The sequence below is a fragment of the Brienomyrus brachyistius genome, chromosome 20 (genome assembly GCF_023856365.1).
Source record: "Brienomyrus brachyistius isolate T26 chromosome 20, BBRACH_0.4, whole genome shotgun sequence".
NCBI lineage: Eukaryota > Metazoa > Chordata > Actinopteri > Osteoglossiformes > Mormyridae > Brienomyrus > Brienomyrus brachyistius.
In genome coordinates, this window is record NC_064552.1 from 6,334,993 (window position 1) to 6,361,428 (window position 26,436).

Genomic DNA, 26,436 nt, shown 5'->3' on the forward strand with positions numbered 1-26,436 from the left:
AAAAAGAAATGGTCTTGGACAAATTTACAGACGTGCCTGCGTATATAGTGAAGAACGTAAAAAAAATGTGTGTTACTTGAGATATATATATATATATATATATATATATATATATATATATATATATATATATATTATATTTATTTATATATATACACACACACAGATGCGAACTCCCTAAGTTGTCTCAATGCTTTCAGCCAATGTACGGCGAGCTACTTTTACTAGTTGTTTTCTGAAGAGAACTGGTAAAAATGGTTATAATAAGGTTTGGCATTATTGAGACGAAGCGGAGCATATTTGCGAAAGGGAAACTGGAACTTTGTTGCATTTACTGAAGCTGCATGGTGCTCTATCCAATAGTAGCTTTTAGTTTATTTTACGTTTTAATCACCGTTAAACGCATGCCGCGAATGACTAATTAGATAAAACACAGCAAGTGAAACCAGCATTGATTTAACACAATTCCCCACCAACCACGGCGCTCAATGCAGCCTAACTAAAATGGTAACGGAACAACCCCTTAATAGTAGGAACTTATTAACGACGAGAAATCACTGTTAAAATAAATGTATATCGAATTATGGTATAAGCAATCGAGAGAGAAAAAACAACCTTTGTAAAATTTAGCACTAAAAAAACGACGCATCGGTGACGAAACGAAGCAACAACAACAACAAGTATTTAAAATATGCATGTGCGGTGCTTCTGTTTATTTAAGCCACTGCAACTGCCATAAATGCTCTTATATTTTCTGTATCTTTTAAAAAAAAGTACCAAGAATTTTCTTCTTTGCCAGACCATTACATTTTTTTAAGATGGTCAATTTCCATCTCTTTGCTGAATGCCCAAAACCGATCAAAACAAGTCACGAGGTAAATTCAGCTTTTGGGTTCTGCAGAGCGTTCCGCTTCTTCAGGTTTTCATTCGCTATATGGCTTGCAAATATCCCGCCTTCTTCCATCTCTTCCCTCCGATTGGCTGGCACAGCTGCCAATCTGAGGGACAACACCAGAAGCACGAGTTCATACAAAGCTCGCGCTGGTTAGTGATCAGTATTAGGCGCGTAGTGTAAGTAAGCAGGTCCGATGCGCTAGTCAAGGCAACCCACAGCAGAGATGAAGGCGGACTCTTATTGGCTCTGATTTTTAAAGCCCTTTTCATTCAAAAGAGGTTGCCCATTAACAACATGGCAGAGCTGTCGGCCACGGTACCCACTGCAAAAATGGCGGCACTTAGCCGGGTCCGAGCCCTGACTCTGGTTTTCTTAACTGTCAGCGCTTGTTTGGTGAGCTCGACAAGTGGAAAGGACGGGGAGGATGAGACGGTTATTATAGGTCTTAGACTGGAGGACACGGATGACATTTCCTTTATGGACAGGGGATATTTGCGGGTTAGTGAAAGGACTCGTGTCAAGTTGAGGGTCTATGGGCAAAACATTAACAACGAGACTTGGTCCAAAATTGCGTTCACAGAGCACGAACGTACCAAAGTCATTGGCAACATTGACAGCTCATCTGGTGACAACAACAGCCAAGAGGACACGTCCAGCTTCTTTCCTTGCGGCATTAGAACCTCGGATATTATAATCCTGCCCAACATAGTCCTAAATAGAAAAACATCGGGGATAATTGAAATCGAAGTCAAGCCTCTGCGAAAAACAGAAAGAAGTAAAGCGTACTACTTGTGCATTGCCACTTCAGCGCCTGCTGCAGCAGGCTTGCACGACCCATGGAGCGAGAATACTTGGGTCTATCACGATGGTGATGATACTAAAGTTATAGTGGTGGAAGAGAAAAAGTTTTTGCTTCCCTTCTGGCTACAAGTCATCTTCATCTCCATGCTCCTGTGTCTGTCGGGCATGTTTAGCGGGTTGAATTTGGGATTGATGGCGCTGGATCCCATGGAACTGCAGATAGTTCAGAACTGTGGCACGGAAAAGGAGAAAAGCTATGCGAAGAAAATCGAGCCCGTACGAAGTCAGGGGAATTACCTACTTTGCTCGCTTCTCTTAGGAAACGTCTTGGTCAATACTACTTTAACTATTCTGCTCGATGACATTGCAGGATCTGGATTGATCGCGGTCGTAATGTCAACCATTGGAATAGTCATATTCGGGGAAATCGTGCCTCAGGCTATATGCTCGAGACACGGTCTTGCAGTCGGTGCGAATACCATATTCTTGACCAAATTCTTCATGCTGCTTACCTTCCCAGCTTCCTATCCCGTAAGCAAACTTTTAGATTATCTTCTGGGCCAGGAGATCGGAACCGTATATAACAGAGAGAAACTCCTGGAGATGCTAAGAGTTACAGATCCGTATAACGATTTAGTTAAAGAGGAGCTGAACATCATTCAGGGAGCTTTGGAGCTCAGGACTAAGACCGTGGAAGATGTGATGACACCCCTGAGAGATTGCTTTATGATTGCGGGGGATGCTATACTCGACTTTAATACGATGTCAGAAATTATGGAGAGTGGGTACACTCGCATCCCCGTGTTTGAAGGGGACAGGTCTAACATCGTGGACATACTCTTCGTCAAAGACCTGGCGTTTGTGGATCCGGATGACAGTACCCCCCTGAAAACGATCACCAAGTTTTATAGCCACCCTTTGCATTTCGTCTTCAATGACACCAAACTGGATGCCATGCTGGAGGAGTTTAAGAAAGGTGAGCTAATCCGCTTCTCTTTTCGGCATTGCGGCTTTCAGTTTCCCATTAATTAGTATTACTAGATTGTCCTAGTATTTTTACAGATCAACGGGTGGATAAAGAGCTAAGCTGCCTTAATTCTTTAAAAGAGAAACTTACTGAAACTTTTTATTTATTTATCTATTTATTTATTTGCAAACAACAACTAACGTAGTTTTGTATTGACGGGCGGTAAAGAGGTCATCCTATAGCCTGTGGTGGCACTGGCCAGTTTAAAACGCCTTTCTGCGTTATTTCCATTAAATTAGTATAAAATGCCCGGGGAGAGACGGAGCGCTTCTATTCGTACATGTGTGACAAACATGCTGGCGGACACAACGTGAGGACCAAACCTAAAATCCACGCTGATCCCGAGCGGTGCATTACTCACTAAATTACAATAAAAACAAAAAATAACAGTTTTATTTTAACACTGACCATGGGAGAAGCAACGGTGATGTGTAATGTTGTGCGGACTTGGCAACTGCGACATTTTCCCGTCAACCTGGATGCAACCATAACGACATTTGTTCTTTAATTTCTTTAAGTAAAATGCTCCCTACACACGCGGCCTGGTAACATGTCTGTCTAAAGCATTTTAAAAACTGGAATATAAGGTGTTATGTATTGTTTATCTTTTAGCTATTTTTTGGTGTACAGAGCTAAATATTGTTACAAACATGATTTGAGGTGAATGCGTGGTGCTTTAAGAATTGCTCTTGTGATGTAAAGCATGTAAAGGGAAACGGTGATTCATCTGGAATAAATCCTAGTAGACCCAAAGAAGCAGTTGCTGATTATGATTTGTTGTTCACTCAAATCTGGGCAGATTCTCATACTAGAACAAGTAGCTAAACATCCATCAGTGGCACTCAAGTTTATTTACAGTGTTTCGATATACATCAACATACAAAGTTACTGGTTGTTTTCAGATCACACCTTTTCATCATCTTGAAATGTACGACGTTTGCAGAATTCTGCCGCCTTGTGACGTTTCAGATGGATGCAACTTTTTATTTTTCACTGTCATATTTTTATGGCTTATGGTGAAATTCAATTAAGCTTAATTTGTAACCACTAAATGGCCTTTTAATATCTCCTTTTGGTGTGGGAGGCATTTTTCTGACCTTAAGCTGCTGTCATTGAGAAGCCCTCTCTGAACAAAGGGTAGGCACTGAGTAGACCTAGACGCCGTTTCAACCAATCATTTACTTCAGCCTGGCTGTTATCTCCTGCGATCTCAGCGCTTTAATGTGAACGTTTACAGGGTTCTCGCTTCTCCCGCTTGTTTCTGAATGCATTAGGACGTGTGGGAATGGGGAGGCACATGGGTTATCAGCTCCGGGCATCTCGTTTGTGGAGCTGCTTAATCGTGCCCGTTTTCTGCTTGTGTCCGTGTGATGGTGCAGATAATTTCCGCTCCGCAGGTATGCAGCTTTTTGGATAATGAGTAACAGCTCTAACCACCGACATCAGTGGGTTTATACCACACTTACCCTGCCCATGTTAAGAAGTCATATTGCTGTCAGAGGAAATTGATTTATTTCTCACTTAGTGTCATCTGAAAGCCCATGATGGTGTTTGGACCATCATGGGACCATTAGGGGTGCAGAGAATATTACAGTATTAGAGCATGCATAGAACATTAGGGGATATAAAGAGTATTAGAGCATGCACTGAGCATTAAGGGACACAGAATACTGGAGCGTGCACGTAGCATTAGGAGTGCAGAGAATACTAAGATTAATATTAGAGTAGTGTAAAGCTGGCTTGTATCCATACACAGAGTAATGGCTGATGCAGTCTTAAGCTCCAACCTACACTCCATCAGTAAATACCTACATATAAAGAGAGGCCATTTTGCATAAAATATAAATGAATCAATTTAATAGATAATGTGTGACAGAAGATACATGGCAATGTGAAAATGGAGACCTGGTTGGGGGCGGGGTGATAATGACCCATGCCTTGTTTACTGTTTACATCAGCTAGTAGAGCAGAGGGTGGGTGTGGCCTGCAACCCCGCCTTTATTCCTGCCCATGGGCCCTTTCTGGTAGAGCAGATAAAACAGGGGCCATGTTGGAATCTCGCCGCAACTGAGCGCTGAAGCTATATCTGAGGGTGGAGCACAGAATATTAAAACGATCAGCAAAGAGATCCTCGAAATTACAGGCCACAGTACAGCGCATCACAGAGGAGACGCTGATCTGTTGCTGACAGCAAAAATGGCCCTAAATTCAGACAAAAAAAAAGACCCAAGTGCACTTGGGAAGCTGTACAGCCATGTAGTAAAAGAGAAGGCGAATGGAGTTATTTATTTAGACGTGAGTCCCATTTTGCGTTTTACATTTCAGGATATCAGCTTAGATGGTTTCTCTGTTTTTTAATTGGTATCTGGTTTACATAACAGGTTATAAGGTTGCCAATTTTGGTCAACTGGCTGAAGTGAGACATTCAATTCAAGACAAGTCTATACACCTATTTAATAGGTGTATAGGTTTATTTAAGTAACAGTTTTATTACCTTGTAAATAGTCTGTAGGGTTTGCAGACTACCCAGACACGTTCGATGTAGCTAATTTTAGGTTTATAATGGAATAATATAGATTTGCTGTAGGATTACTTGCGCGAGTGTGAGAGTCGGAAAGCGTGAGTGTCACACCCGATGCGTGAGGGCTGGCAACCCTGACATAGTCAACCAAGCATGAACATCAAACAGGGAGGGTGGGAACCAATGAAATTCCAGAGCTGCCATAAAGCCGACAGGAAGTGGTTTATCTGCCATCACGTTTGTCATGTTGTCCTGCTGGTCGTGCACTAAACGCTAAACGGAAACTCCAAACGACCGACTGATCACTCTGTCGGCGACCACAAGAACGGCTTAGTATCACATAGGAACCAATGAGCACGCCCCTTGTTTTCCAATCATGCAGTGCAATCATTTTACAGCACTAGGCTGGAGAATTTACACTACACGAGTCAGTAACGTGTCCTTGCAGACTCAGAGTAAATAGAGCACTTACTTTGAGAAGCCCTTTATAGTAGTGTTGTCCGTACTGTGATGTGATATCAATTTTTGGTATGTTTAAAAGATTTGGGGGGAAGCCTTTCACACGAAACCAGACAGGTGACAGTGTCTGTTATGCACCTGAAAGCCTCCTCCTGTCTGCACGTCGCAATAACAGATGGCTTGTTTAATCACAGCATGACAGCTGGCACGAGTCGTAATTCTGCTGGATGGGTTTTGGATGTCTGACTGACCGAAATGAACTTGCCCACATTCCACCTGTGTCTCAGTGACACATGACACGCCCCCTCATGTAAGCCCTGGGGATGGTGTGGCGGGAGGGAAGGAGTGCCGACCGACTCTCGGCTTGTGTCTAGGCTGGCTGGACACCTGCTCGCGTCTTCCCCTGAGACGGGCGGGTGTCCCTTGATGTACCCATTGGGTATTGTCTTCCACTCCTTTCTCTGGGCTGTCTTGTTAAGGTGTGGTTCCACACAGCAGGTCACGCTGTAGGGGCACTGGACGTCAATCCTGCTACTGTGACAGCTTCCCTTGGGACCCGACTCTGACGACCGCCGACACTTGACAACTTTGTCCTCTTGTGGCCAGGAATAGAGTGATAATCCCTTCATGTGCAAAGGAAACGAGCACATTATTTAATAGTATCTAATAAAAACGTATTGTACCCCACGTTCACACTGCCAGGCTGAAGTGTCTCAAATCGGATTTTTTGCCTTAATGTGACACAGATCTGATCATTTCAAATCAGATTTCTGTCACTTTCGTATGTGGTACTAAATTGGATACGTATGTGATTCACGGCCATGCGACCTGAATGTGAACGCTCAGATCGGAATTCATGTGGCTTTTTGCATATACGCATGCGCTGACATCATCAGTCTGCGCCGGCAGCATGGGAAGGTAAAAATGGAGGAGAGCTGCGCTAACAGAAAAACCTGGTCATCTGACTATTTTTCTCCTTTTCAACCTGCTCATGTACAGCTGATTCATCGTTTGTCGTCCTCCGGAGCAAAGTGCGATACATGCGTGAGCTACTAACGCCTTCATTTTTAATGCCATGAGTCGTCCCACAGATATGACGTTTTTTGTTGTTGGTGACACAGTTGACCCGTGTAAAAACGTATCAATGTGTGCATGCGTGACGTTTCGGAGGACCGATGTGTTCACATTGCAGTCAGATACAGGTCACCTGTAGCTATGAATGTGAACTGTCAAGATGGATGAATCCGATCTGAGCAAAAAAAATCAGAATTGAACGATGTGGCTGGGAGTGTGAATGTAGCCTTAGTGGGTTAGACTCTGGGCTCGATGTGACCCTGTACTAGATAAGCGGGAATGAAACATCAAGAGATGGATGGATATATGGTGCTCAATCCTAAATGAACTTTGCAACAATTATAAAGACCTTTTGCTGCAGATTCAACTGCCATATCTTCAGTAAAGACCTCAAAGGGTTGAGCCTAAAGGTTTTGATTTGTTCTATTATTTAATCAAGAATGGAACTTGGTTAAACATGCATGAACTTTGCAGATGTGTGCTGTAGCGAGAGGGGTATGCTGGTGAAGTGGGGTCACCGTTTCCCCTGGGGTCTGTGTAGATGTTGGGGGTCTGAATTCTGGATAGAGGGCTGTCGTAGTTATTGCTGCTTTAGGAACATAATTGCATGGATTCACCAAATTTGTATCACTGTGTTGAGGAAAACTGTGAATGGAGTGTATTTTCATGAGACGGACAGGTATGCAAAAAACGTAGCCAATTTGTGAGGAGGTTTCGGGGTTCGGAGTCTGTGTGTTAATGTGAATGTAATTCTCAGACTGTCTGGGACATCATTTGTTTATCGAACCACATGACCTCTGATGTCGTTTCTCTCCCTCAGGCACGTAACCAAGGTTTGAACCCTCCCCGAAATTTGTGTCTCCGATCAGGCACATAGCCAGGTAATACAATAACAAATGTGAACCCCCCTCAAAATTCCCCCCTGCCCCCCAGTCGGTGGAATCTACCAAGATGGACCAATCAGAAGGGTCGCCAAAGACCCCGTGAAATTTATTTTTGGCTACAGGCCCTAATTCTCACTCTGCTGTTACCGGTACAGACCCCATCACTGAAGTAGCTGCTTTAAGAAATGGGTTGATGCAGCTAATAAATGTAACAAATAAACTTAACATGATAAAGGTTCACATTTTTTGATTAGTCTGTGTACAGTCACCGTTTTATGGTCAAATATCATTAATTTAAGATGTTTTCTGCCAGCACCTTCACATTTTTATATTATTTGAATTTTATTTCCTGTTCAGTGCTTTAATGAGTTCATTACTGAGGATCTATTTCTAGATGTTGTAATGTATACTGTCAGGTAGCTGGAAATATTTTAAAGGAAATCGTAAACTGTGTTTTTCACATGAAGTATCCCAACAATCGCTATTTTTTTTCCTGGTGGAACTGGGTAGCCGTTTTGTTAGTAACAGTTAAACTTGTTTGCCAATGTCTGCGCTCAAAATTCCACTAATGTGCCTGGATGGGTCTGAACTTCCAAACCCCTGGAGCTGTCTGGGTCTTGTACAGCTAAAAAATGCCCTTCAATAAACTGAAATCATGGTGAGCGCCATCGTACTTGTGGTGCAGTGCTGGATCCAACTGCTGACATTCCCAATGATTCTAAGCTGGTGGAGGTACCACCGCCATTATCACGAGTGTCCTGTATTGTAACTGTCACTTAGATGATTGCTCTAGTGCATCTATGGCCTCTGGAATAGTGATCTATTCCAGAACTGAAAGCACTGTTACAGCAAGATAAAGCTAGACATGATTGCTGGGAAAACAATGCATTCAGCAGTGATAGATATTTCTGCAGATTTGATTACATTTATGTGCATAAGCAGGTATTTATGTATGTATATGTGATGCTCATACATTCACACATATTGTATACTTAAAATGACAGGTTCTCTTCTATTTTTTTCATTCTTTTGAATTAATTAATTCTTATCTATTTTAATGAGGTTCTCCTGCAGTGTGTGGAGTAGCCAGGGAAGTTAAAGTAATAGTGCATTTAAATTCTTTTTGAGCTCTTCGCTCATGGGAGTTTTACTTACACGAAAGCATTCTGAGGGCAATGATTGGACCAGTCAGATTGTAGAGGAGGTGGGTCCAAACAACTAGAAGAGGCGGGATCAATCAGTCAGATGTCTTGGCCCCGCCTCCTCCACAGTTTGATTGGTTCTCTCTTTAAACCAATCATTTTTCCTTCTGTCCTCAGAACATTTTTGTGTAAGTAAAACTCTCGCGAGTGTTATTTTCTGCTTACTTTAGGTTACTTTATACTTATGTGTGTTTGTGTTTTAATCAGTGAAAAAAGTGTTATTTCATGTAGGAAACAAATGTTTGTATGACAGCTAAAAGTTGTTTTGGTCAGGAATGAACTGAGAAGAGGAATGACAATATTTATTATTTTTACAGGTATTTACTGTGATAAGCGCATGTGAGGCCAGTTAGCTTGAAGGTATTGATGAAACAAATGGGTCAGGCGCCTTTAAGCCGACTGGTAAGTACAGTGTAGCATGCATGGTGATAGAAAGCAGCCTGTGTGCTGTGAGAGTGGGCACGTGCAAGTCCTCTGTGACGCTCACATTAATTCAGAGGGTACAGGGAATCCCCCTTAAAGGAAAAATGCACCTGCCTTGTTTTGCATGCAATACTGCGTCAAAATCAGTATAATGTATTTGGATGTTATGAGATTTTGCCTGTTTTCCTGGGGGGTGTAGTGCTAAATGGCACCGTACTGGAAACCCAGTGGGAGTGTCTGGTGTGGGACGCCCATTCAAACACAGCAGGACTCCTCACAGCAAGCTGGCATTACCCACTGCGCTTACAGTGGCAGTTTAATTTAATTTTACAGTGGCAAATTCCCTGAAGTATATTCATCCCTTTTAACGATTATTTCAGTGTGACTGCTGTTATTTTAATCGTGTCCTTGTTTATTACTGCTATTATTTAGTAGCATAACAGTGCTACACCAAGGCACATGTATCCAGCAACAGTGTGTTTGTAATTCAACTTTTACTACAGCCTTGGCTCAAGGCCAAAACAGCACATGAAATGCTGCTCCCCGTAAGCTTGATTTCTGCATGAGTTATTATTAGCAGTGATGATCGTGCTCATCTTCCAGATAGAGCAGTATTTCTGAATATGGCATAAGGACACGAGCGCATGATTAATTATGAGGACTGGAACAAAGTCAAGGTCAGATCAGTACTTCGGGATGGTCGCAATGTCGCATAATGCACGATTTATCTCTGTGGTACGTCTCTCATCAAAACAGAAAAGTTTTAACGGGTCATATTCAGCACTAATGGTACTAAAATGATTATAGTGAAATGATTACAGTGCAGGAATAAATAATTTTGGCGGAGGAAAAAAAAGCAATCTGACTGTAATTCACCTCTGAACAGATTACGGGTGGATATAAAGCTGCATTTTTGAACTGGCCAAAAGATATATAGAGCTTTTTTCCATAAAGGCTCCAGCTAAAGCACATCAGTTCCAGTATAACTACATGTGTTGAAAACGTAGTGAAGCAGAGAGTTTGCATTTTAGCCCATGGAATCCTTATTGTTTACTATGCTAGTCTAGTGGGGCGTTTTTCATTTTAGTGGTGTAAATGTCACATTTTAACACACTGTTTTAAATATTCGTAGTATATGTGATGCTGTACCTGTGATAAAATTGCAGGCCCATCTCCCATTTACGATTCCAAATAATGTAAACAAGTTTAAGAGGCTAGTGAAGTAGTGAATTGTTTAGTGCTTGATGGTAACAGATTAAGAGGGATCTCTGTGAGAGAGGGGCACTCCTGAACAGGCAGTCTTATGTAAAGGACGCCCCGAGAGGAATGTTCTGCGACTGCTGGCTGTCATTCTTAGCGATGTGTATAAAACTTATCAAAAACTGCTGTTTCCTGGCATTTATTTTTCTACATGGTTTTGAATGTTTCCGTCTTGGGCCACATGACAAAATTATCACTGGGAGCATTTTACTTTAAAGAATGAATATCTAAAATGTGATAACCCGATATGGGTTTTTCAATGGCCGATGCCGATATTTAGGAGTTAGGGTCAGCCGATGCCGATATATGCTGCCGATTTTTTTATGTATTTATTTTGGCCGATAATTGGACGTTTTCCCTTCTATTTGCATGGTAAAATGTCAACTAATACTAATACAACTTGTAACCAATAACTTAAACTTGCAAACAATAAAAAAAATAGCAGGATCAGAATTCCAAACTGTCAGAATCAATGATCCTTAACGTTACCTGTAAGCTGCAGTGGGTTGAAGGCTCATTATCATTACGCCAGTTCCCGACAGTGTAATTCGCGTTCTCTTTCAAAAGCGCTCGCGTTTTCTTTTAATAAAACTACACTTCGTAGCAAACCAGTTAAATAAATAAATCTTTGAAAGATCAGAATTTAAGCCTTGCCGTTTTCTCCTAGGACTTTCAAAACTTCTGGCCTGGATCCTGCACTAGGCAGCATGGGTCACGTGTTCCACAGCACAGCAACACTGGGCTGCCGGCAGACTTGCCTGTCTGTAAATCGGTGTACTATATCGACTGATGCCGATACATTAAAAAAATACCGACCCGATATATCATCCGGCCGAAATATCGATCGACCTCCACTAATGTGTAATGTTTATTGTAATGGGAACAGTGCTTGTTTTGGAATGGCAAGGTGCTATAATGGCAATAAACATGCGGAAAAACAATCCTGTCATTAAACTCTAACATACTAGCCCACACGGGTGGCATGGTGGTGCAGTAGTTAGCACTGTTGCCTCACACCTCTGGGACCCGGGTTCGAGTCTCCGCCTGGGTCACATGTGTGCGGAGTTTGCATGTTCTGCCCATGTCGTCGTGGGGTTTCCTCTGGGTACTCCGGTTTCCCCCCACAGTCCAAAAACATGCTGAGGCTAATTGGAGTTACTAAATTGCCCGTAGGATAAGCGGTTTGATGGATGGATGGGTGGCAGGCATATTTTACCCGTGTTATTTCATGATTGTGTTGCATATTTCCAATGGGATAGAAGCAGCAATAGCACATGATGAATTGCTGAGCATCACTGACTGGACAAACACAAGACTGGACAAAACATCTGTTCTAACAATACATATGCCTTATTTCTAACACGGAATTTTGCCTGCTGGAGTTTGGGACTGCTTCTTGGAAAAGGGCGAGTTGGCTTAAAACAGCTGAGTTGGATTAAAAAAACAACGATGTAATTCTTCACTACATTGTGAGGTAATTAGGTGTACTAGAATTTAAATTTATTGACAGATCTATGCAGTACTCTTTTCTTCTGATTAAGTCTGTTAATAATGACTGTTTTTTTTCTCTTCAGCTTTCCCATTTGCTTATAGTAACATAGATATTAAGCTGCATTACAAAATGCGTCCACATCAAATCTTCATGCACTGTTTTCTTCATCGCTTGCAGCTCTTCACTCTGCTGTGCTTCACTTTCACTCGAATTATGTGTTAGATTTCTCAGTTAAAACCACTTAATGTCCTTTCTCCAGTGACCCGATGCCAGTCACATCATCTCACTGGCCCCAAAGCCTTTGCTAGCAGCTTGCCATGGTACTGGAATCCCTAATCCATTAAACTGGGGAAGGAATTTAGGGGGATCCAGTTACTCAGTCATTCTGTCCAGGACTCTTCCAGTTCAAACAGCTCTTGGCTTTGGTTCACACCACTTGACCAAACATCAGAATGTACCTCTCTCCTTCAGCTAAATTGCAGTGTAGAACACTGTGAGATATATATTATATCTTTGAGAGTTTGGCTGATAGTTCCTAGTGTATTATATTATGGCTAATTAGAGTGTTAACTTCTCGATGGTGCTTTTGGGTAAGAATGTTCCCAGGCTCAGAATGTGATTCTGTGCACTTGTGTTCTCTGTGAGCTTTGAGGAAGCAGCAATGTGAGGCCTTTCAGAATGGGGTGACATCCATTAATTACTGAATGAATGTCTGCATTTAACAGCTGGAATTTTTGAAGCATATCTCTGTGGTCGGTACAGGTTGAAACGGTGTACAGTGTGTGTATTCGTGTGTGTGTGTGTGTGTGTGTCATGTGTTGTGGGGACCAGAAATGCTAACTATGTGATAAAACCTGTTATTTTGTCATTACAGAGATCATTTTTTTTGGGGAAATTATTTTTTTTATAAAAATATGTGACTACAATCAAAGAACTAAAAGTCTTGGTTTTTTATGTTTGGTTAGGGCTGGGTAGGGGTTAAGGTTGTTATTATTGAGATTAGAGATTGTTGGGATTTGCCCATAGAAATTAATGAACAGTCCCCATATTCATATCAGTATGTGGAGTGTGTGTGTGTTTAAAATATGAAAATATATAGAGACACTGACACGCATACTGTCTGTTGGTAGGTAGCAGTGTAATCTAAGTTTGGTTCTTTAGTGTATATATTATTCATTCTTATCTGAATCCTACAATTTCCACAAAGCTCCACTCGTACTGCTTTTGCGGAGGGTGTCGAGTTTTTATTTTTTACTTTCAAGTTATCAGTCGTTTTGAGATTTTCACCCTGAAGTTATCAGTTGTGCACGTCGCTGTTGAAAGGGGATGCTGAAAGCGTCCTCCCCCCCCCCCCCCCCAGGGTTGCCCAGATGGCTTCAAAGACCTTCAAAGATCAGAGGATCAGAGCAAACTTTTAGCTTGAAACAGGGGTAGCTGGTTGCATAATAATATGCATTAGCAGGTTATCTAACACATGGTTATTAAATATCCCAAGGAGAACCATGGTCTTAATGGTCTTTCAGCTATAGTACTTATGATCATGGTGATAATGATGCTATCGTTTTAGTCATGCTTCAAGGTGATGGTTATACAGCAATGTGAAGAGATTCATGTGCATTACATGGGCATGTTTACCTGCCTTTCTCTGTGTCCATTCCTCACAATGGAGGGGGAACATCATTTTGCTGTATTTGTGGCAATGTGTCTGGTCACATTTTACAAGCTCTTCCTTGTATTTTATGTATTAAACATGTGTACATGATCCATTGTCTTTCTATAGACCTGCATTAGTATATGCATAATAATCAAAATGTGTTTTGTGGTTTGTAGTGGTGTATATTGGCAGCCTTATGTAAAATATCAAAGTATGTAGTGATTTTATTGGTTTGATGTAAACGTTATCACCCCCTAGGTAACTCATAACTGTTTTTGTACCTTGGGAAACTGGGATCAGGCTGACCAGTAACCCATATCAGTATATTCAAGCTATGGAGGCACGTCATGCCACAATGTAACGAGATTCCTCGGCCCTTACAGAAACATTATGAGGTCAGCACACATCAGCATAAAGGGTTACACTGCCACTACTGAGGCTCAGAGAGATCCATCAATCCAGTCACGGGCATTTTGTTCCAATGGAAAATATATCCAGCAATGGGCATCTTGCCAAAACTTTTTTGAAGATGAGGTGTTAAATTCTGCAGGAAAAAAATGCTTTCCATAAAAGCTGGGGATTTGCAGACCTCTACTGCTGTGGCTGATGTCATTGTTCGTAATTCCTCCATAAAAAATCGTACTGGGTAAAATGGGATACGTATAAAGTGAAGTGGAGACCGCTGACCTCTAAAACGAAAAGAAGTATTTGGTCCAGGTGGACTGGACAGCAGCTGCATGACCAAGAGTCCTATGTACTATGGACAAACGAGTGGCATATGGGCATTCTGGTGTTGAACTAACGCTCCATTCCACAGAAATAACCTCTGTCAGACCTACTTTTCTTACTGTCATGGTTTGGAGGTGCTTTGTAGATTTGTCATGAAAGGAACCATCGTTCCTTTATGTGAGAATTATGAAGGTGAATTTTAGGCCATCTGTCTGTGTGCTGAAGCTGAAGAGAAGTTGTAGCCTACAGCAAGAGCAAGATCTGAACATGCCAGCAAGGCTGTACCAGAATGATTGGAGAAATCTTTGGCATTTTTGACTAGCCGTATGAAAACCCAGACTTAAAACCCACCGAGATGCCAAACCTGAAGAGATCAGTGCACGCTTATTATCCCATAATTGTGAAATGTTGGGCCATAGTTCATCTGTGGAGAGCCTGATGAATCACTGTTTGTCTACTGAGGCTGACATGCCCTGTTATAGAGAATATGGAAGCATGCTTGCTTTCTCCAGGGAAGCTTTGGCTATTGCATAATTATGTTTTATGCCTTACACCTCTAGGGTTGGGGGTTTGAATCCCATCCATGCTTTGTGTGTGGAGTTTGTGCCCTGTGTTGCCTGGAATCGGCTCCAGACCTCCATGTGGCCTGGAGCAGGATAAGGGGTTAGATGAAGGATGAATGGATGGATAAGCAAATGTGTTATTTTGAATATTTGGCTGCCTTCCATCCTTTTATTTTTCTGTTAAAAGCCACGTGTGTTTTCTTCAAAATACTCTACGTAACTGTTACACGGACATGATGTGTTTTTCTGTAGTGAAGGATTCTTGTTGCCCTAGTAAATTGGCATCATCATGGTGCTTGTTGTACACCTGTAGCATGTTCCTTCTGCCCGCTGATGTCGTTGCTTGGTCTGCTTTCTGCAGATGAATGCGCCAAGTTGTTTTTCCTCTGGAAAAAAATACGAATGGCTGCTGGGGGTGTTGGCTAGCCGTCCAGGTCACAGTACGGTTTCTACGATTCTATGGTATCGGCACTCGATCACATATTTTTTGCTCTTCTTTTAAAAAGGCAAGCATTAAAGGACTGTTGTCCAGCCATGTGTGCCTTAATGTTAGCTTAACTTCTTGCCATTATTCCAAAAGGAGATTGCTATCGTTGATTTCATTACCCCAGGCAGGATTGTGGACGTTAAGTCACCGATTACCAAGCTGTATTTCCAAGCATTAGCCTTCAGTCGGTTGTTTGTGACTGGAAATGCAGTCATGGCAGGTGTCTGCTGACGTCCGACTTAAGTTAATGCCATATTCCGGCAGAATTTCAGGAAACTGCAACATAATATTGTCTTGCACAGTTAGCTGACGCTAATGGTATGGCCTGGCACCGAGTCACTGTTTTAGCTGGGGTGGCAGACAGATTTAGCACATACCAATTTCGTGGGAATAAAAGACTAGTTTGTCATATCACTTTTTTATGCATTAGGCTAAACAGCCAAATTTCAAAGTTGTTTCCGCAAAACCTGTAATTATTGCAGATTCTGAATTGTATGATGAAATGAAGATGACGTAATGATTACAGGTTCAGGGCAGCAAATGCTGAGTGGCACATAAAGCAATTAATGTCCTGAACTGTATTCTATCATAGATCCTTAGCCGTTAATTGCTCCTTGGTTAGACCGCAGTTCTGTATCAGACTCTTTGCTACCCCAAAAAGAGGTCTGTAAATACTGAATAGTAACATGCTCATCGATTTCAAAACTGTTACAGAGAAACCTCAAGCGAATATCATTTAGTATAGTAATGTGATTTTTCTTGTTCTGATCTTATTGTTTTTACATACTCCTCAGACTTTGATCCATGCTGTGTGCTACATTGTGTCTTTTGTCAAGGCTCTTGCAGTATGGGTGCTCCGCCTCAGCTACATTTACGCTATGTCTGTGAAGTTTTTCAGCAGGCGGCTATGTTAAAGCGTGACAGATTGATGGATGTAAGCTATCCACATTGTTTTTAATTGACGATTGCTATGCTATGTCTTATTGAGCCTTAGTTTTTCACAACAACAGGCACTAAGAGTTTGTGTCAAAGTTGTGTCTGGTCGGCTCCCTGTTTTCATACTGTTTGAGTCATATTTCAGGCAGCTGTGTCTGTATTTTGTCTGATGTAGTGCTGGCCGATTATTTTCATTTGTAAACTGTGGCTAAACTGTCTGCTTCAGTAAAGTCTGCAGTTTATTTTTGATTATGCGCGCCCACATACCGCAAATGACAAGATATTCTCAAGCTAAACGTATCAATATCCATATATGATGTGGAAACACAAAATCAGTGTATAGTAGTAAGTATACTAACAATAATATGTGAAAGGTAATGAAAATTATTTAATTCAGTTACACAGTGCTCACCAAAAGTCTTGGGATGGTTGCTTAATTCTGTAAAAATGTTTACTGGTTTAATTTAAAAGTCCATTGACAAGCAATGTTAAACTTAGCTGCATATATCTTCCACATAGATATTTTATTTTTGTCAGAATTTTTTTGACTAACTCATTAAGTTCTGTTTTTGCCATTTTGCTATTAATTGCAGCTACAGTCATTTGCTCCCAAAGAGATAACAAACACTAATATTTGGTGATTTATGTCATTGCAAAGCTGTTACTAATTAAGAAGCCCCTGAATTAAACTGCTTGTCAATGACCTTTTTAACACAGAACAGCTTTTTACAACTATAATTTGGGTTGCAATTTATTACTTGAAATGAATGTTTTACTTAAAACTACTGTTTGTTTATAATGTGATATACGTTTTTGTAAACAAATAGTGTTTTTTTTTTTTATATAAAACCAATAAATTCACAATATTTTTACTGAATAAAACAAGCATCCCAAGACTTTCTTGAGTCCTGTATATCAGCTTAAACAAAGTTAAATCATAAACATGAATCGGACTCTTTATTACTCCAACAAGAGGGCTGTAAATACTGAATACAGAAATACTAGCAGTTTTTGTAGAAATCCTTCATCACAATCTCTCATGAATTTCTTAGTGAATAAAGAAATAAAGAATAAAATTACCAAACAGGTCTCTGCTTTTGGTCCTTCTTATCTTTTGGTGCCAGTAAAATTCTGTTGTTGACTGTGAAACTTGCATTATCACCATGAACCTTACCAGGATGAGCCAATAGATGAATCAACTTGTGTTATGGAGTAAAGCAACATCAGAACTGAGATTACATGAGGTTACCCAACATTTTATTGGCCTTTTTTATTGCTTCCCCACACTGGCGAGAGTGGGACATGGAAGCATCAACATACACACCGAGATCTTTCTCGTTATCAGGTACCTTTATTTCAGTGGAACCCATAAAATATTTGTCCTTCATATTTCTGCTCCCTGCATGGATTACCTTACATTTATCTAATGTTAAATTTCCTCTACCAGGTATCAGCCCAGTCGCTAATTATATCCAGATCCCATTGTAGCCTCTCCGCTACTAGATCAGTATCTGCTACAGCACCTACCTTGGTGTCGTCTGCAAATTTAACCAGTTTACTGTATGTATTGGTGTGAATATCCATTTTCACAACCGGAGTACCCGGAGGAAACCCCACGACGACATGGGGAAAACATGCAAACTCCACACACATGTAACCCAGGTGGAGACTCGAACCCGGGTCCCAGAGGTGTGAGGCAACAGTGCTAACCACTGCACCACCATGCCGCCCCCTGGTGTGAATATCATTTATGTAAATTAGGAACAATAGTGGTCCTAAAATTGAACCCTGCGGTACCCCACTATGAACGCAGGCCCACTGTGACATTGTGCCTCTAAAAACTACTCGCTGCTTCCTGTCTGTTAACCAGTTTTCGATCCAAGCTGCTACAGTCCCTAAAATCCTTGCAGCTTTGAGGTTAGCTTTCAATATGTGATGTAAACAGAGTGTCCATCTGTCCATCCATTCTCTGAAATCGCTTGTCCTATTCAGAGTCACCGTTGGTCCAGAGCCTTTGGGAGCAAGGCAGGGAACAAGCTAGGATGGGGTGACAACCCATCACAGGGCACACTCACACCTATGGGTAACTCCAGTTAACCTCAAGATGGTTTTGGACTTTGGGGGGAAACTGGAGTACCTGGAGGAAACCCCATGATGACATGGGGAGAACATGGGAACTCAACACATATGGAGCCTTGGCAGGGACTCAAACCCTGGTCCTAGAGGTGGGGAACAACAGTGCTAATCAATGCACCACCATCAGTGTCAGTAAAATAAGTTGCAGACTGTCAGATACCCAGTACAGGCCTTTCTGGCCATTTTCTTGGTGGGCCGACTGGCTTGCAGAACGTACTGTAGTACACCCTTAGGCCTGGATCCCATCACAGTCCAACCCAAGCTGCAGAGTTTATTAACCTTATCGCCATCAAGTAAGGACTGTTTCAATACATGAGTAACATATGAGTAGCTTCTGAATATACAGTACTAGCTTATGGTCGCTAGCTAGCAATACAGCTGTTATTGAGTATTAATGTGTAGTTCCCAATGTGCCCCGGCTATGTCAAATCTCAGGATGAACAGATTCAAGTGTGCAGCACACAAAGTGTTCCATTCGCCTGAATGTTTTTTTTTTTTTTTTTTTGAATGACTTGGAATGCGCTGGAGAACTCGCAGAGCACTCGCAGTTCACTGGAAGTCCATTGGAGGGCATAAGAAAACATCCATTACAAATACTGAGGGAATCTCCATAACGAACATCAATTCCCTTGACTGCCCGGCCAAACTAATCCTTCCAAACCAGGAATTGATGTAGTACTGCTGCCTTACAAGATTAACAGTGCTCTAGATACTGCCCTTAAAATTCAGCATAGTGCTGTCATTTTTTGTGTGAGTGTGTATGTGGGTATGCTCCCTGTAATGGACTGGCATCCCGTCCAGGGTGTCCCATGCCTTGTGTCCTGTGCTGTTGGGAGAGGCACCAGGCCCCCGCACTGTGACCTTGTGGTGGGTAATAAGTTGGAAGATGAATGAGCTTTCAAACCTAACAGTATCTTGTTAACCGGATGCTACTTGGGTTCTTTGTGCCAGGATGTTAAACACTCTTCTTTTTATTTAGCTTAATCTGCGTCCCAAAAATGTAGCTTTGGGCACGACTCTCCATTACATCATTCTCCTGACAGATTTACAAGTTAATTCTCAGGAGTTTGTGGTTCACCATGAAAACGGCAGCATTATCTACTTTGAAGTACGGGTGTTTAGGTAGCAGACGTGTGTGCAGTGTATGGGGAGTGAGGACAGTGTACAGCTGCTGTACGCAGCAGTATCGCTGCTGATAGTTGCAGAAGGATGTCCTTCTGTCTGGGGTGCCAGTTTGGTCCGCCTGGGTATCAGTGATGCTGCAGGCCAGTGCAGCGCCTCTAGAGGCTTAGTCGGGGTACTGCTAGTGAAAGGTAAGGCAGTACCCAGGGTACAGAGAGCGGTCCCTTTCTCACTACTGTTTATGAGCTACAGGCATGTGATTTCCCCTACCCACCCATACACACAGACGCTGTCAGCCTCAATCTAAAAAATAAACCCAGGAATCCAACAGGAACGATATCCTGTAAGATCAAGCTTTTCTGTCATTTATTTATTGGTTTAGATTGCAGGCCCCCTCCCCAGAGAGTAATGCACTCAGCACTGGCCCTGGAATGATGTGCCTGGAAACACGGAGGAATGACCCCCCCCCCCCCCCCATCCTCATGCCCGTTTCCCTTCAATGTTGTAAATTACCAGCAACACAAATGCAGCTGTAATGCTCTGCCATGGAAGCCGTCCAAGCTCTTTCCCCCACAGGAAACCCGCGGAGGTTTCATTGATAACAGCCTGGTTTCTTCCTTCATTGCTGTGTTCTTTGGCTTAAGGATAAAACGTCATTTTTTTCGCCAGTGCCCTGATTCTTCGTAATGAATATCGGTTATAATGATAAGAATAAAAAATAATGGTTCTGCTCAGTACTTTAAAGACCATTTCCACTGATTCCCTCGTCAGGATTGTTGGAATGTCCACTCGATGCCATTTCCTTCATGTTGCTTCTTGTCATTCTGTCGGTCTTCATGCCTTTTAAGGGTAAAACAAAGTGGGCTGCCAGTCACAGGAATCGCATAAATATTTATCCATTCATAGGTGACAGTGCCAATCACAGAAATCCTGATAAGTGTGTCAGCAGCGTTTGGTGTAGGGATTACTCAGCTGGGGCATTCAGGGGTTACTTAGCTGGAGCATTCCGGGGTTACTCAGCTGCGACATTCAGGGGTTACTCTGCTGCGGCATTCAGGGGTTACTCAGCTGGGGCATTGAGGGCTTACTCTGCTGCGGCATTCAGGGGTTACTCTGCTGCGGCATTCAGGGGTTACTCTGCTGCGGCATTCAGGGGTTACTCTGCTGCGGCATTCAGGGGTTACTCAGCTGAGACATTCAGTGGTTACTCTGCTGCGGCATTCAGTGGTTACTCTGCTGCGGCATTTAGGGGTTACTCAGCTGCGACATTCAGGGGTTACTCAGCTGCGACATTCAGGGGTTACTCTGCTGAGGTATTCAGGGGTTACTCTACTAGGGCATTAAGGGGTTATCTACTGGGGTATTCAGGGAATACTCTGTTGGCGCATTCAGGGGTTACTCTGCCAGGTCATTCAGGGGATAATCTGCTGGGGCATTTAGGGCTTACCCTGCTGGGATATCCAGGGGTTACCCTGCCGCGGCATTCCGGGGTTACCCTACTCTGGAATTGAGGGGTTACCCTACTGTGGCATTCAGGTGTTACTCTGCTGTGGCATTGTGGCTCTCTGGGAATTCAAGTAACAGATTGTGTTAATGTGTTGTTAATGTTCAGAGAGTCTATGCTTTTTATGAGAAGCTCCCAGGCAAGGAAATCTTGTTTTGAATCTTTACTGTTATTAAGGCATGAGTGTCTGTTTACCAGAATAAGTATAGTATGTGTGGCTCTTACCTGTACCAGAAGAAATTGACTGCCCTGGTCAGCAGTGCCCATTATTATTTTAATGGAGAATGTCTGCATGGCGGGTACAGCTACCTGCGGTATAATGTGAACGTGGGCACAGCTGGGTTGTTACCCAGACAGTATTGAATGCCAGAGGCATGTTGGCACTGCACGGAGTAACACATCAAAGCGAGGGGTTCAAGTGGGAGCCGAGCATTATGTGAGAAAATGGGGCATTCCCACAACAGTGTCGCCGGTCATATTTCACGACATTCCAAACGATGAATGTCATGCTTTGGAAAAGCGAATCTGCAGTCCCAAGATGGTCATCCTGCTAAAGGCTCCCGTTTCCCCTCAGGCATGTCGATCAGTCGCCATCAGCGTGCTTTCAACACGCAGTGTCTTTATTATCCCTGGATGGGAAAACACACTTTACATTCTTTTTTAGGTCATTTCTACAAAGTGGCATGCATTCTTTAATTTTACTGCGTGAGTCATTTGCTTAAGGAGAAAGCACTGAACAATTCTTGGTATTTACAAAGTCCATCAGGGTATGAAATCAAAGGACACGCAGCAGAATAATTATGCCAATAATTATGATTTTGTTAATCCAGTATCTTACTAAGGTTTAGACAATATAATGCACTGGTAGGCAACCTAGAGTGCTGGTATCCAGGAGGTTTTCTCTCCGACCTGATGAGTTTCATCTGCCTGAGATCAGGTGTGTTTCATCAGACACCAGGTGAGATAGAAAACCTGCTGGATTCCGATACTCCAAGATCAGGGCTGCCTAGTCCTGTTATAATGCAACCAAGTTAAAATGAACCATCAATTGCACCGAGTGTAAAACATCCGAAGGTGATATGCTTGTTGGGTAGAGTCCGTAGAGTAATTTTACTAATGATTGCACCAGGAGCTCTGTCTTACTCTGCTCTCTGATCCTCACTGGCTAAGTGATCTGTGCCTGATAATTAAACATAACGTAAATATAATGTAGGTTGGAAGTGAGTTTAATCTTGTGTAGCATGTACTTTATACCTTTATTGTGTAAAAGCTGGTGTCATTTTAATGCACTGGGAATGATCTTGAGAGTTATAATGTAATATGCAAGCATTTACGGTTCTCGTCGGATTCATGGCTGTTCAATTGCAGGTCAGGTTTCCTATGGAGAAGTAATGAGCAGACTTGAGTTTAACTTGCTGTTGGTCTCCCCTCATAAAGATTTCACTGCGTTAAGCAACGTCAGGAATCTCGGGATGCTGATTTCACTGGACTCGCATAATGACCTTCGACATTAACCATAGAAATCACTATTAACTTCATCGCTGTTTAGCGATATACAGTCTGCTATTAGTTTCGTGGTTGTCTAGTGACGTGCAGTCTGGTATTTGCTTCATGGCTGTTCAGTGATGTGCAGTCCACTATCAGCATCATGGCTTTTTAGCAATGTGCAGTCCACTACTAGCTTCATGGCTGTTCAGTGATGTGCAGTCCACTACTGGCTTCATGGCTGTTCAGTGATGTGCAGTCCACCACTAGCTTCATGGCTGTTCAGTGATGTGCAGTCCACTACTAACTTCATGGCTGTTCAGTGATGTGCAGTCCACCACTGGCTTCATGGCTGTTCAGTGATGTGCAGTCCACTAATGGCTTCATGGCTGTATAGTGATGTGCAGTCCACTACTAGTTTTGAGGCTGTTCAGCGATGTGCCATCCACTACAAGTTTCATGGCTGCTTAGCGATGTGCAGTCCGCTGTCAGCATCATGGCAGTTTAGCGATGTGCAGTCCGTTATCAGCTTCATGGTTGTTTTGTGGAGTGCAGACCACTATCAGCTTCATGGCTGTTTAGCGATGTGCAGTCCGTTATCAGCTTCATGGTTGTTTAGCGATATGCAGTCCGCTATTGCTAACCATCATCAGCTCTCCATGCCTGGGTATAGAGGGGGTGGGGGGTCTAAACCGTAAGGATAAATGTGTCACTAGGGTTTCCGGGCCTGGGTGCTTATCAGGCCAGTTTCCTGATCCAGGACGGTCAGAGGATACGTTACGGAGTCACGCCACTCCCTGGCTGCTGGGTTATTTGTGATTGGCTGATATTGGATTTAGTATCTCTCGTGTTTTTCAGATACATAGCATACAAACACATCTGTAAACAGGGCTGAACAGGTTGGTAATGTCATAACTGACATATCACTCACATCTCAGAGAAGCAAAACGATTCATCCTGTGGTGGATAAGGTGACTAACAAGGCAGTAGTTTCAACCATAATGGCATAATTAATTTCTACCATAATGGCAATTAATTTTTTTCTATACTCTAAGAAATCTAATACGTTTTACGTTTTTTCTAGGTGTGATATTCATTGAAATCTCATCAATAAGCACATTATGTTATAATATTAATTGTCGATGTTTAAGTTTTCAAGTGCAACTTAAACTAGTCGTATAATGCAAAAGGTCATGTGATGTAAAAGGTGTGTGCTGATTGGGTCAGTGTGGATGTGCAGCATGGCCTAATTCTGTCATGCACATCCATTATTATTTACTGTACAGAGAACGGAAACCAGCAAAAGCGCTCCGGTCAAGGCTGAGCTGCTGTGCCCCTGGAGGACTGCAGCACTGCCGATTTTTTTTATAATTTTTTTTCTTTTCTTTTTTTATTGTGTCCTAGGGCATGGACGAGTAATTAAAGTCGTCATTTGGATAGGAAATGACACCACCTGGCGTTGGCAAGGATGAATAATTTACAGCCTGGGCCATCTTCCACTCTGCAGCTAATTTTTTATCTGCGAAATCCAGGTGGTGTTATTTTCTTGTGATGAATTATGTTGCCCGGATGGACTGAGCGGTGAGACGTGGTGGGAAGCGCTGAGAGCGCCAGCCCACACCAGGATGCGACTCTCTGCCGCCGGCTCGCTGGATGCGCACGTTGGACGGCGTGTAATTCCCAGCTTTGCTGTTCTGGCCGAGCTGCTCATTCGTGTAACTTCTTAGGAATGAGCCATTAGCGAGACGATGGCTGCTAACATTATTTTGCATATTATGTCCATAATTCAAAGACACGTTAGCTGGCTTTGTGTGAAGGGCTATGAGCCAAATATAGTTTCGCCCGGTACCTCATTTACTCAAGAGAATGAGGCCGTTTGTCTTCACCCCAGGCTCTTTCCAAAGGGGATCACACGACTCTGTCTGCTAGTTTCCCATTGCTCAGAGTCTCACTGTCTTCGTCGGACCCAAAATAAGCCGAACGGGCACGGCCACCGCACGACTCCATGGCCTCCTCAACTATTTATAGGGAAATTCCACTATGGAAAAATATGACGGATCACATTCCATAAATAAAGCTGGGAATGGCAGAGAAGTGCACGGGAGAAGTCCCAGAAGGCCGTGCGAGAATCTCGGGCAGGGGGGAGGTGGTCCACATGCCGCATTGCCCTGGCCACCCAGCAGGAGGTGCTGTGTGTGTATTGCGATTCTGATCCCACTGGGTTTTGGGGGACGGCCGTTGTGACACTTTGTTCCGAGACACGATATGTGTGAAATTGTGCTGTCAATATTCCTGTCTGTATTCATGTGTTTGTATCTCCTCTAAGTTGCGATGTTTTGATTATTCCTTTATTAATCCTCTCCCCCATCCATCTGCAGTTCATCCTTCTAGGTAGCAATAGCAGAAAACTGGGCCAGCTCTATACATGGAAATCTCACAAAGTACCAACCATCTATCCATTTCCTGAAACTACTTAATCCCAACCGGGGTCGCAGGGGGGTCTGGAACCTATCCCGGGAACAATGGACGCAGGCGGGAACCAACCCTGGGCAGTCACCAACACACCGCAGGGTGCACACACACAACCACAGGGCTAATTCAGAACCACCAATCAACTTAACCTGCACGGTTTTGGACTATGGGAGGAAACCAGAGCCCCTGGCGAAAACCCACATGAATACGGGGAGAGCGTGTGAGCTCCACACAGAAAGGACCTGGAACCGAACCCAGGACCTTCTTGCTAACCACTGCGCCATCCAAGTACCAAGCAGTACCAGCTAAATATGTCATGCTTGCCCCCTAAGCCTAAATAACTGATTCCACTGAAGATTTCGGTGAAGTTTCTTCATTCCCACCGTACTTTCATGCATTGTTAGATGGTCATCAGCTCTCCCCCGCCTGTTTCTGCCTGACCGGCCCGCTTGAGTTTGGGTTTCCCAACAGGGCTGGCCCACCTGCCTGAGCCCAGCACTGCCCTGTGCTCTCGCCGTGCTGGCCCCTCCAGGAGAGGGACTGACTCAGACAGCCGCGCTTGGCGCCCTTTCTCTGACTGTCGCCGCTCATGTTGACCCTGGAAAGTCAATCGGGTCGTTCCCTAAGGAAACAAAAAACACACACACACTGCAGCGTAATTATAGCAGCCAAGGAGCTATGAATAAACAGTACGTGTTTGTCTCTGGAGTATTTTGGGAAGACATTAGTCACATTTTCCTGTCGTCGTTCATTTGTTTTTGCTGGGAAACTGGAAAGTTTGCTGTCCTCTTCTCAGATGGTGAGACATAGCAATTGAAACCAGAGTCAGTCTGGGGGGAGCACATGGACTGATGGCGGCCTCCCCCATCCCGTGCTCTCCCTCCGGACACCCCGCCTCTCATCCCCATCTTGTTCTTCGGAGCGACGACCAGCTCGTTCGCCTTCTGTTCTTATGCTGCTCATGGTCGCCGTAGGGATCTTTGAGGTGATGATGCTGCTTCAGATGCTGCTTCAGATGCTGCTTCTTCCCTGTAAATATGAAGCCCATTCATTACGCATTTGTCAAAGCCCTCCAGATGCTTCAATGTGAAGGCTACACATATGGAGCATTATCTGCCAACTTGACTAACGGTGTTCATTTGGGTATGGATGGTAGGGACATGTCTCTAGTAGGGTGGCCACCTACTTTATGTAATCAACTTGAGCTACTTTAGGTTTTACAAACTACTTTAAAACTGAAAGGCGACTGTTCTTGGCTAAATGGTTCAGTTCTTCTTGTGCTTTGACTGGTTTGTTTCCTTGATTGAAAG

The 26,436-nt window shown here is 43.0% G+C and overlaps 1 protein-coding gene across 7 annotated transcripts in view; it reads left to right on the forward strand.

Annotated features, from left to right (window-relative positions):
* Window positions 1-994: 994 nt before the first annotated feature.
* LOC125715776 (metal transporter CNNM2-like) overlaps window positions 995-26,436 on the forward strand; it is a 35,313-nt gene continuing 9,871 nt past the window's right edge. For 5 of the 7 annotated variants that reach the window (XR_007384177.1, XR_007384178.1, XR_007384179.1 and 2 more), the window contains exon 1: window positions 995-2,672. Coding sequence is in view for 2 of the 7 variants with exons in the window: in XM_048987689.1 (XP_048843646.1) it covers window positions 1,190-2,672 (1,483 nt within the window). In the remaining 5 variants the exon portion in view is untranslated. Of the gene's footprint in view, window positions 2,673-7,597; window positions 7,659-9,180; window positions 9,373-26,436 lie in introns of those variants that run through there. The other 2 variants (XR_007384181.1, XR_007384180.1) reach the window with 2 other exon arrangements.